Source organism: Protomyctophum bolini, assembly GCF_963924005.1.
Source record: "Protomyctophum bolini genome assembly, chromosome: 10".
Taxonomy (NCBI): domain Eukaryota; kingdom Metazoa; phylum Chordata; class Actinopteri; order Myctophiformes; family Myctophidae; genus Protomyctophum; species Protomyctophum bolini.
This window is the reverse complement of record NC_137871.1, coordinates 24154165-24167433: the sequence shown is the minus strand read 5'-3', so window position 1 is coordinate 24167433 and position 13269 is coordinate 24154165. Positions and strand designations below refer to the sequence as shown.

The 13269-nt window shown below is 41.7% G+C and overlaps 1 protein-coding gene across 2 annotated transcripts in view; it reads left to right on the top strand.

The window, feature by feature from the left end:
• Positions 1-13269, top strand: part of LOC308323114 (ecto-NOX disulfide-thiol exchanger 2-like) — a 144864-nt gene that overhangs the window by 54738 nt on the left and 76857 nt on the right. For both annotated transcript variants that reach the window (XM_080774736.1, XM_080774737.1), the window contains one exon: positions 12465-12614. In XM_080774736.1, coding sequence (XP_080630862.1) covers positions 12465-12614 — 150 coding nt within the window. The remainder of the gene's footprint in view (positions 1-12464; positions 12615-13269) is intronic.

Here is a 13269-nt window from a genome sequence, read left to right as displayed (position 1 = left end):
AGCCAAAAAAATAATTAAAAAAATTGAAATCAGCGATCCGGTTTGATATTATCAATAATAAAGCTTAAAGATGGAGTATTACGCCAGAAGCAGTTGACGGTTGGATTCCTTTTGACGGAACGTTCTGTCACAAGCAGTTAAACCATTAAGTTGTGGCAACAAATATAGACTGATAATTACTTGGTTTTTTTTATTATTTTGATGGAAAGTTTCCCCACCAACAAAGCCATATCACCGCATTGAAATCTGGATGTTAAAATAGTATTTATAGTTAATGGAATAAATTGACTGTGAAATGTGCACAATAAGGAAGAATTATAAGCTCCTTTCTAAGAATTATACACAGAAATTATTAAAACGTTTAGAAGAGAGAATTGAAAGGTAAAAGGCAAGGGTAAAAAACTGAAGCAGAAGGATAGTTAGTGTTTCACACAGAGAATTTTGGTAGCTATAGATTTAGCTGCTAGCTAAGCTTTATTCAATCCTGGAAGCTGAAGTTGACAACGGATAATAATGTTCAGCCGACGTCTGCTGAATTGGAAATTTTGTTGTACAAAAAAGTCTAGCATGAAGCTACCCTCAAGGAGAATTTATGATTGATAGTTTATTTTGTGTGATTTTTTTCCTCTTCCGATCATTGTGTTTCTGTATGGTATATGGTGCATTTATATAGCACCTTTATCCAAGGCACTTTACATAAATTGTGCATTACATTCATACACCAATTGCGGAGGAAACCATGCAAGGCATTAACCTGCACATCGGGAGCAATTTGGGGTTCAACGTCTTGCTCAAGGACACTTCGACACTAAGTCTGGGGGAGCCCGGGATCAAACTGGTAACCTCACGGTTCCCATCCAGCTGCTATCCCGGCCACGCTACCCCTGAGCCACTGCCGCCCCATGTTATTGTACCTGTATGGTACCTGCAAACAGCCTGTTGTGCCTTCCATTTATTCGAGTATAAAGGTTAAACAAAAATAAGGGCTTGTCGAGGGAAACGGACAAGATTTAAAGACAAGGGATTATGCACCCCGGATGAAATATGTTTTGTAGCTCTAGTACAGAAGCCCTACAACTCAGGCTCTGCCAATTCTGGCAACATTTCGTGATCCAATAAAGTATCTTTCCAATACTAGCATCTACCTTTCCCCTTAAATACAACTGTCACAGGGCACCAGTCCCCCAGCTGTTACTCCCAGCTGCTCATTGTGAATTAGTACATTGTCTGCCTAAAGCAGTGTTATCGGACCCCTACCAGAAATAATGCTAAGCACTACAGTTTAAGGGGCACTCAGAAGTTGTGTTGGATAATATCCTATTCTTACGTTTCTATTAGTCATTGAATCAATCGTCCTTGAGATACTGTATGGACTGTCACAGTCAGCCAGCTCTTGATAGGATGATCACAGACACCCAGCATGATTCTCCCGGTCTTCAGATGTTGAAGGTCTCTTCTGTGGAGGGTCCCACTACTAACCAACCCCCTGGAACACACAATTCTGAAAGGTCTCTCCAACAGACAGAAAATTGCTTCACTGACTATTATACTGATAGCCAAGCCTTTCTGAAGTCATTATCATAACATCTGTGTAGATTAGAACGCTGACATGACATGTAATAATGATACAACGCTTGTCCGTACAGCCACGGTCTCTTTGTTCCAGAAGCTAATTTTTTTATATCATGATGGGAGCAATGTTATTATAGGATAGGAGAACGGACAGCTGGGAGATATAATTTCAGAACATTAGAGGTTAGAGGTCCCAAGGGACAACATAACCCAGGATTCTGAGTGTGTGTTGATTTTAATGTTCTTCCACCATTAACTTCACTTACCCTACTTAGTCCAAGGTTATGTGCATTCTGTATACTATTTTATAAATTTTCTTTCAACCGTTCATTGAAAGTATTCAAAGAAATAATGATCAGCCAATCTGACCATAATTATTTTATCCAGTGAATTCACTACAATGTTCTCAGTTCAGGGTTATAATGTGCTCCATCAGTTACTCACCACGTCTTCGTGCAATGGAGATATAATGATGCAACCATGTCACAAATTCAGACATACAAATTATTTATGTCATGTGTGTGGCTGTGGACTGAGTACAATGCAAATTAAATACCCTTTTTGGGATCAATAAACTTCTGAATCTGAATCTGTTTAGCTCCAGTGTCCATAGTTGCTAACATGACCTTATCAGCTGTCAGGTTATCTTATAAACGCATCAGACTAACTACACTCCCAGCATATAGAACACATTGGCCTTTGACAGTAGAAAACGGATTAGATGGTAAACCAAAAATTCATTAGTTGAGTTTAATGGAATAGAGATGATTGAATGGGAGATTTAAATAAATTAACCTTCAGTGTATTCCCTCAAGACTGGAGGAGCGACCGAGGGGGCATAGGATGAATTATCTCCTTGTCACTGATGGAATGAATAGTGGTGACATAATTCTGACCTGGGAGCACTCTCTCTCCAATTCAAACTGTGTAAACATCAACTCACAACAGGAGACGGTGTCTGGAATCGTAGCTGGAAGTATCAACAGCCCTTTAAAGGCTTTGTGTGCTTCGGCCCAAACAAGTAATTTTAACTGAAGCCAGCAGCTTTTATGCCCTCGATTACTCAATATGTAGCCTATGGTTCACACTGAGGTTCTCCCCAGTCAATGTATCAGTGGAGGTTAGGGCACATGTGAAGCAGTGCGAAAATGTTAAATGCACCGTGAGATTATTTGAAAGCGCCCATAATTCCAAAATGTCTTATCAACAGCAGGGAATAGATTAACCTTTTACCAAAGTCCCAGCAGTGAGAACATTCTTATTTTCTAACCCTCTTTTGGTGCTATTAACCTTCACTGTAACTGTGACATTTACTTAAAGATGAGGGGGAAAAATAAATGGTTTGCTCATCAATTTACTGCTGTGAAATGGCTGGTGCAGATATACTGTAATCGTATATTGTTGGTAAAATGTTCTTCCTGCTGTGTAGAACAGTGCAACACCAACAAGATACTTTTAGTCTCTGAACTCAGCAGATCTCTGTTGGGAATATTGACATTGAACAACAACTAGTGCCAACAGATTTATGTCAGTGATGCTACAGTGTCATTTTAGACACCACATTCATCGATGGCAGACCTCTCCAAGCCTTCATGTCAGCACACATTCTTAACAGCTCTGCATGGTGACATGGTCACACACATGACCCGATATCCACTTGTTGAAGGACTGCCAGTGTCTGAGCTGCCATCTTAATTATTGTTTTGACAGAAGGGCATTCTGGGTGCTGAGAGCCTGTTAACCTTGACTTGGGGTGCGTTCAGGTCGGGTGGCACATACGGTAAAGTTATTGTCCTTCACCGCAGAGATTAGGGCTTTGAATCCTCCGGTGCCTTCAGCTTTGTCGGGCACGTCAACAAACACAACTGGCTGTGTTCAAGGGTGGGAAGGCAGGCGGAAGGGATCTCTGTCTCTGCAGCACTAGTGACTCCTACTGGGTGGTTGGTCATGGCACCTGTTCAGCAGGGAGGGGAGCTGGGTTGGATAACGTGTTCCTCTGCATACGCTACGCCCTCGGCCACCGGCTGCTGACTTCATGTGTATTGGAGGACACACATACTCACCTTCACCCACATGAGTCATGTGATGAAAGCATGACTTTGCGTTCGAAGCGTAACTGTTTAATTACTGAGAAAACGTCTATTGGAGATGTCATCTACAGCCTGTTATTCATTCTTCATCTGTCTTTGCTATAAATACACAGAAAGTAAAAAGCTAAACTAACAACCATGAACATATTTGTCTGCCGTGCTTTACCTTCCATTGCTAAGCTGGCTGGTCAAACACCCTGTTTATTCATCTGCTGCTGAGTCAAGCTAGCCTTTTTAACTTAAGTGGTGCTAATGCTCTGGGGTCTGGAGGTTGATGGATAGTCCAGGCTATGAATAGAGCCACATCTCACTTCATTGTCTGAGTCTCTGCAACAGGTTCAAAATGCCTCGGCCAGGCTCTTGACGGGTACTACTAGGAGTAGGAAGATAAACTGTATTACCTCTGTCCTGGCCTCTATCCACTGGCTGCCGATACGGTTTAGACTTTAGAATTCATTTTGAGATTCGCCTAATTGTTTACAAAGCTCTTAACCCATTCTGGGCGGGAACCCCTTTTGGTGTTTTGAGCATTGTTATAATTTAGTTATTGAAAAATAGCAGATCTACAAGCTCATAGCGTGGCACCGAGTGCCGCACTACGAGCTTGTAGGTCTGCTATTTTATTTTTAAAATGTGGCGCAAATCTTTGAATATATATTCTTTCACAGCGAACGTTTTTAACTCAAATTTTTAACTTACATTGCTGACCTTTTAACTAATCCTACCTCCAGGTCCCTCAGGTTGGCTGACTTAAGTTGGGGCCCCTAGCTGTACAATGAGCTACAGGTTTAGGGGTGACCACATCTTTGACACAGTCCCTAGACTGTGGAACAGCATTTTCCCTGATGTGGCTCATGTTATTGTCTCGGCCAGTCCGAAGGCGTAGCCGAGATGTTTTGCATCCTGTCGGTCCGTTCGTGTGTGTGTGCGTCCGTCCATCCATCCTTGTGTGTTTGACCGTCATTGGCTAATTATTGTGTGGTTCCCAAACTGTGGTGCGTGCACCCCTTGTGTGTGCGGGCGCCTTCTAGGGGGTGCTTGACATGAAAAGGCTAATGGTGGTGCTATGGTCGTATTTTAAATATATTAACATATGCCAATATGGCAAGTATATGCACAATATTGCCTATGCTGCATATATATGCCATATTCCGGTTACGGTAATATATGTGGATAAATAGGAAATGTATGTCTCTATATAGCTTATGCAATTTATATTTCCATGTAGGGGGGTGCGTCAGCTAGGTCAGGAGGTAACAAGGGGTGCATGGCCAAAAAGGTTTGGGAACCGCTTTGGAAGCCAAAGTTTGCAGGAGTCGTCTGTTTTGAACAAAATGCCTCAAATCATGAACGCAGCATCCGATTGCCGTGATATCTCTAGGAAGAAATAGCACCCTTCACATTGGCCTATTACCTACCTGACCTGGTGCAGAGTGCAGACCTGTGCTTCAAGGAGCACTTTTGAGCTGTACACATTTTTTATGTTGATCTATAGTGATTTCGATACCTCGTTACATCACTTTGGTCAGAGTTGTTTTTAAATGTGTTTTGTCAAATACATGTTGACTTGACTTAACTCTGCAGGAGCTTTTCCAGCAATGCCTCACGGAATTCTTGTGACAGGGTTTCAGCTGTAACCTTTCAGGTGACAGGAGGCTAATTCTGGATCCCATGCTCTGACTGCCAACTGTCAGCATGCAAGACAAAGTCATTTCTCTTGACCCTGACCCGTAGCAGCCAGCTTGAAATTATTTATTGATCTTGCATTGGTCAAGTGTTTACAACGCTTTGCGGTGGTATTTGAATGACCTTTCTATGGCTTTGGACCATAGACTTCTGGTGGATTCTGATAAATCATCAGATTCTTTCCCCCAGCCTTTAATGCTAGCCTAGTATTCTACAGATGTTCCACAGGATCTAATTTGCACAGTCAGCTGGGGTTTATATTAGGGATGCACCGAAAGGGAAATTCTTGGACGAATACCGAATATAGGAAACAGTTGGCTGAAAACCGAATACCCGAATATGATTAATATTATATAGCTTTTTTTTCCCTACCATTGCTTTCATGGCCGCACCTTAATTATGGCAAAAGGCATGGTTAACTTATCGCAAAACTTTACTTAAATAATAATCACTGTTATGGGTCCACAAAACATTTATTCAGCACTTTTAAATGCATTAATTGCATACACTATTCAGTGATATATTTATATTATATAATGCATTTTTTGCCATTTTTAGCCGAATATTTTCTGCTGCCGAATATTCGGTGCATCACTAGTTTATATCAGTCAGTCTACGAAGTTTGGTCGGGGAGTGGCAGCACATAAAAGACTTAATGCTGAATTCACACCAAGTATTTTTCTGCAAAATGGTTGTGCACAGAATGTCTGAAACATCCGTGTCACTTTTATCTGTACTACTGGTCCATGCTTATACAGTAGTTCAGACCACAGCCCACTTCTGGTTGGTTTCCACAATCTTCCATGAAAAAGTTGAACGTTCCTCAACTTGCTGGCTCCGCCTCCTGCTGCAATGAGCTCACTCCTCACTCAAATTGTGAGCCCAGGTTGGGTGGCAGCGGGAATTGGAAAGGGGACAGGAAATTTTAACAAAATTCATAAGATTATTGTGCCAGTTTACCACCTTTCAAAAGTTTCAATGAGTCATTCCTATTTTGGGCATGTCAAAATGGCAAATGGACTACATTTATAATTTTTATAACTCTTTTCTCCAAATGTACTTCAAATTCAACCATTCAAACACCGATGGCGGAGGAAACCGTGCAAGGCACCAACCTGCTCATCAGTTACTGTATGGTTAGGGATTCAGTGTCTTGCACTTCGACACTTCGACACATAGCCAAGAGGAGCCAGGAATCAAACCTGGAACCAACCTTCAGATTCCAAGACGACCGCTCTACCTGCTGAGCCGCTGCCCACTGCCGCCCTTTTGAAAATACAGTAGCAAATCCATTTTAGGCAGCTATTTCACAGTAGACAGTCAGAGGCTATGTCTATAATTTGGCGGTCCATTGAAACGTTTGGGAAAACCTGCCGTTGGCAACATACCGAACCGTGGTGCTTTCTCAGAATGCTGAAGCAGTGAGTCACATGGTGGAATAAGGAACTAGAAATCCCTGCCATCATGCTTTGGGATTTCTAAATTTAAACACTATTTCACAGTTGAATTCTGTTGAATTAATTCAATAGGGAAGTCAGACTGCCAACTCATGACCTTGTGAAATAAATTGGTCTGTGCTTACTTGCACATGTGAGTGGATGTTTTAGTTTGTGTTTCGTCTGCCCACCAGATAGGGCAGACATCTGAAGCCTGCTCCTAGCAATTTAGTATTAACTGTGTTCTTGTCTACAATATTCTGAAAAGGTTGTTAAACTAGACAGGATATTTTCTTGTTGCTTTTTTAGAACATTCAAAAGCTAAGTTTTTTGTGGATAGATGGTTTACCTTCCCTTAATAGCTTTTATAACCCATAGCCTTATGTCTGATATAAGAAATTGTCCAACCGTCTAGGCTGTTGGACGGAACAAATCCATGGAGCTGAACGTGCAAGGCAGTAAAGAGACCTTTAGGAACAGAGAGTTTTGTGTCAGTAACGGAGCAGAAAAGTCAAAGAGCAGAAAATGAACCTGTGAGATCACTGAAGTCACGTGTTCATGTTGTGTGTCACCATCTTGGTCCTATTTTCATCTTCAGCTGAATGAACATTAAGGCTTTGGGTTAAGGCTAATGTACATGCACGTTTTTCATGACCAGATGACATTAATGGTCCACTACCGATGCCACCCAACCACTTAGACACGCACGCTCTCAAACAATGATGTGCACACGTAGCCTCATAGTCTATTCATTATTCATAGCATGAAGGAAAGGGCAACTGTAACATGGCAAGAAATTGCTACGAGTGTGGTCGGTGGCACGTTGACTCAGTTGCTGCTAGATATACATTTTAGCAGATGGAGCCAAAATGTCCAAGGTTACATCCCCATGACGGCTAATTACATCCATCAATAGCTGTGAGTGCTTTTCCAAGTGTTTCTGAGATTCTAGATCATTTAAGACAATCAACATTAATGGGACGGATGGAGAAAATAAATCTACCGATTTGGTATCGGATCAGTTTGCTCAGTAACAACAGAGTTTCATTCAGACAGTTAGAATAGACATCATCTAGTTTGCTGTGAATCCCCAGAGTCATCCCACACCAGTGTCGCACACACACAGCACTGCACTGGGTGCACACCAACTCCAAGGGCTGACCGTTGTTGAATTAAAGCGTTAACTCTGCTGTTAAAAGGCTTTTGGCACCAAATCTGCCAAAGCTAGATATTGTTAAAGTTGATGATTAATTATCATACACATACGTTGATGATTAATTGTAAACACATTTCAATCCTGTGATCCAAACTGTGAACTGAATGTTAGACTGATATTATTCTGAAGCTGTCATCTGCTCTTAGTGTTTCTGTCTTACATCAACATCTTTCATTGGCCATGTGACGTGTTTAATGACTTATGACTAGACTCTCTGTTGCGACCGGTCTCTGGGTCCCAGTGCTATTGAGCATTGCTATTGAGCAATGCTATTGAGCTCAAACAGAGCAGTTTAAAAATTTTCATGATGCCGGAAAGGGAAATATCAGTATTGTAAAGGTGTGCATTGGCACTGCCCTTACAATTCAATTTGATTGCGATTCACCAGGTAACGATTTGATTCGATTCTACGATGCATCATGATGCTTCACGCTTTTTCTATATTACTGCACAACATGTAAAAAAATTCAAGCAGTCAGATATACTGAACAACATATTTTATTTTTAATTATATTATACTAGACCGGTGCCCGGCTGTAGAGCACGAGTCGGTAACCATGCAAGTTGGAGATCCATGCCCTACCCGTTGTACCCGTTCCACCCATCTATCTGTTTCCCGTGTCTGTGAAAGGTGGAGTCAAGTGTGCAACTGGCAGGTGTTGGCATAATCAGCCAGAACAGAATTAATTCCATATATATGGAGTTGGCTTATTCTGACATCACAATGTGATGTCAGAACATGCAGATGTCAGAACAGACCCACTCCATATACAGTATGGAGATCATTGTGATGTCAGAACAGGCAGATGTCAGAACTCAGAACAGGCTGATGTCAGAACATGCAGTTGTCAGAAGATCATTGTGATGTCAGAACAGGCCAGCTCCATATATGGAGATCATTGTGATGTCAGAACATGCAGTTGTCGCCTCCCCCTGGCCAGCCGGGGCACCTGATGGAGGGGAATGGAACTGGTTGGAATAACGTGTTCCTTCCACACGCTACGTCCAACCAGGGAAACTCCCCTCTGTCAGGTGTAAAGGAGCAACTTGGACACTCAGGCATGAAGGAAGCATGAGTTCAAGTCCGTTGCTCTCCCCAGGTTGGTGGAGGGTGTGTAGAGCCCAGGATCACATTAGATAATTGACACAGGGGTGAAAAATGGGTTACAAAATCGTGGGATAAAAAATATAAAAAAAAAGAACATGCAGTTGTCAGAAGAACATTGTGATGTCAGAACAGGCCAGCTCCATATAGGGGGCAGAGGATTCTGAACAACCGTGGGTCCGACTGACACGATAAGAGTGCCCCATCACACGGGTGCGATTTGGTTGCTTATTTCAGATTTCAATTTGACAACATTGCTATATAGACCAACCCTGTTGGGATGTACATTGTACAGAGACCAACCCTGTTGGGATGTACAGAGACCAAACGTTCTAGATGGCTGGCCCCTTCGGCGCCAAAGAAAGGAAGTAATTTTACTGCCTCTCTTACATTCCGCTGAGAGCACTAATGTTGTTCTTAGCTAACATAGCTTAGATGGTTGAGTTTGAGTGTTATCGACTTGTCTTACTGAGAGTACAGATTGTCATATTCAATGTTGGAACATATTCTCAGATGGACTCCATACCACAGGTACATTGCACATGTTTTATGTCCAAGGCAGTAAGATGGTGTTTTAATGACGTGGTGGGTATATAGATCTATTCTGATGGTCCTCTCTTGTTCTTTTCCTCACTATGCCAGTAATGGAACCTCTTGTTAATGCATCTTCTATGTAGACTCACATGGCCTATTTAATTTACAACATCCTCTCTGTCCAACCCTCCTCCACTTAGCGTAATGTAAGTGTCTTAGTTCAGCTGTTTTATTTTCCTTCCCTTCCGTACTATCCTTAGCTTACCCAAAGTTCCTAGTACTTACATCACCCCCTTCTTCCCCCAGGAGAGTGATATTCACCGATGACCCCCAACCCCCCTCTCTGGCCAGATGGTGAAAGTCAAACATAGCATCCATCAGACACGAGTTGCCTGAAAGACAGGGCAATGGCCTGTCAATGGTAATCCGGCTATCTAATTAAATACACTAGCCCTTACCCGTTGTGAGATATCTACTTGCATAGAGGATAGTTTTTTCTGAGTCCGCACAGTGACACTACAGGCCATTGCAAATGCACACACACACAAACATTATGGCTTAATATAACAGACTGCGTTATTTGACAACATGAACAGCAAGTGTTTTTGCTGAAGCAGTGTTTTTTTTTTTTTTTTTTTTGTCCAGAGCCAATGCAATTAAAACTGAATGAAAACCTGACCTTATGGATTCATATTAGCTTGTGCTCCTTTTGCTTTGTTTATTTTTTATAGTGAGCTGGGCTCTGTCAGTTCTAAAACCGATAATGTATCCACATCCAAATAAATTGATGCTGGGTTCACCTTTAGCCAACCCATTTCTGTCTTTCCATTCCATTGTGGAGCAGTGTTGGTACATCTTTAGGATATTCCTCCTCATTTCCTGGCTGTTGGCTTTGGCAGCAAATACAAGCCAAACTAACCTATAGATCGGAACTCGGAAGAATGATTCAGATGAAGTTCAGTAATGACTCTCTTATGTGTCTCCTCATCTCCTGGTCTCCACCCAAGAGTTTGGATAATTTTGACTGAATTGCTGTGTTTAGTACTGTAATGTTTATAGACCACAGTCGGTTGAACAAAGGCAGTGTAATGGAGGCATTCTCCAGCTTACATTAGACAGTCATCTGGAGAAAACCTTCACAAAAACTCAGCCAGATGGATGCTGAGAGAGGGGGGGGGGGATGGAGAGAGAGGGAAAGAGTCTGTCAGTGGATTTTGAGACTAAGTGGCAGAGAATAGAGCCCCCATCCCCCTGAGTGAATTCGTAACAAATCTGACTTATCTAGGCTTCATTTGTTTCCTGTTTGACTTTTAGTGAACACTCTTATCGTTTTGTCCTCTGTTTATAATCATGTTGTTTTTCCAGCTTCTCTCTGCATCACAACACCCCGGTGACATCTAATTTTCATGGAAATATGGACATTTGTTCATAGAAAAACAAATTCGATTTGTAGCAGAATAGACTGACTAAAGCTACTATAAACTTGACAGTAATTATTTTTCCTGCCCCATCTCTCCCACCCTGCCTCTCTTTGTCTAATGGAAGAAGACAAAAAGCACATCAGTTTCTGATGAGAGGAACCAGACACTCCTCAAGAAGCCTGTGAACATACAGCTCACACCAGTCTGTCAAGGCCCTTTCTTTCCTGAAGAGAGATAGATCAACTAAAGAAAAACATGTAGAAGAAATTGTTTAACAAACATTTAAGCGTGTTGCCATTAGCTTGCTACTAATCGATCAGGGTTCCCGGAACCTTTGATAGAACAAGAATAATACAGAGACGTCACATCAAGTGTAAAGCCTGACACATACTCCACAAAGGTATGCAGATGCTCCAAGCTACATGTCACCTAAACATTCATAACGGAACTCAAGCATGGCGTATTAGAACGACGGTTTCTATAGCAGGCAACAAAATAATGAAGCTGTCTTCTTGTGTTCTCTTCCGCTCTATCTTTCATAACATAGCAGGCTATTGTTTCAAATGTAACTATGGGTTTTTACCTCCATTTAAGAGTGATTATGATTACCAGGGAACATGCAGTTTTGTGCCAGCCAGGCCAGGAATATGTTTCAGGCTTAAAACCATCAGTCTCTTTTAAATGCTGTTCAGAATGATAAATTAAATATACAACTCTTATTCCAAATTCAGGAGAATAGCTGAAAAATTAGACAAAAACTGTGAATTTGTTTATGACTTCCTGGGATTTGGCGGTAGTCTCCCATATCTTTATTGCTCTCCATTATTTATGTATGCTTCTCTTATCTTTTGCTCTGTCTTGTGACTGTTGCTTCTGCCAGAGGCACAGCATCAGCAGATCAACAGAAATCATAGAGTGGACCTTTTCTGCTCAGAGCTGAGGGACAGACTGTCCTTTTTAAACAATAAAAGCAGAACTTGAATGATCTATGTTGTACAGTCCTCATAGGTCATAGATTCGGTATTTGCACTGTGCCCCCATCCAGTTATTATACTGGCCTGGGGTGCAGTCAGGAAAAAGAGAGGAGAAAGAGCAAAATGGAAAAACATAGGACAAGACAAAGAAGACTAGACTAGACTAGGACAACAAGAATAGACACTGTAAAGTGCAATACATGCTCCTTCAAACGTATTTCTTCAAATGGGAAAACTACATTTTGACGTTATTCAGAACTTCTGATTTTCCCCCGGATGCTTCTGCACCCCCAGATGTCCTGATTGTCCGAACTAGTTTGTAAAGCCTGTCTGTGGCTTACACTGTAGTCAACAATACAATATGTCTAGCTAGCTGTCTCACATAATCTTAACACGTCTCTCTGTGTTGTATTTATCTCTTGTCTACCAGGACTCAACACTTTGTCTTTTGACCCATCAACCAACAACGAGCCTCTCCAGTTCGGCGGCGGCAGCTTACCACTGGTGACAGAGTGTCCTCCTCCGGAGAACACTGAAAGCAACAACAAGAAGAGGAAGAGACTAGCCAGCCAGCCTCCAGGTACTGACAACACAACCTCTGATGTTTTTATTTGTATTTGAATGTCTGGAGACTCCCATCTTCAGGCTTTCAGACGCATCTCCTGCAGGAGACTTGGCTCAGATCTGAACACATTTGATTTGGCGTTAGGAACGCGTTGCGAACACATGCCTTTGCTTACCCAAAAGACAAAGTTGACGTCTCCCCGGTGATGTGTCACGTTGGGAGCTATTTTCAGTACTTTAAACTAAATAATATATTGATATTATTCATTATTCATATTCATATTTTTTCTTTTCTTTTCCTACAAAATGACTTTGAGAAATGATAGGTTTCTTTCTTGATTTGTGTTTGCTGTTGACATTTTTTGAAAATGTTTTGAAACAGAATAGATTACGAAAGAAGAGAATATTTACTCTCGACCTGAAAAATGGTCTGCGTCCCCAACCCGCTGTTTGGGAAACCACTATACTAGGGTAGCCTGGGAACCAGACAAATCTGCCAGTGCAAAAAACAAAAATGATGTCTGGCCACGAGGCTAACACTAGGGCGTTTATGTGAACGGTAGAATTACTGCAGTGGCCTGCTTTGTATAGTCTCAACAGTCATGTTTATATTCAAAATGCAAGCAAGGTTTTAATGTTGCAAATTTACATTACATTACGCTGTTATAGCA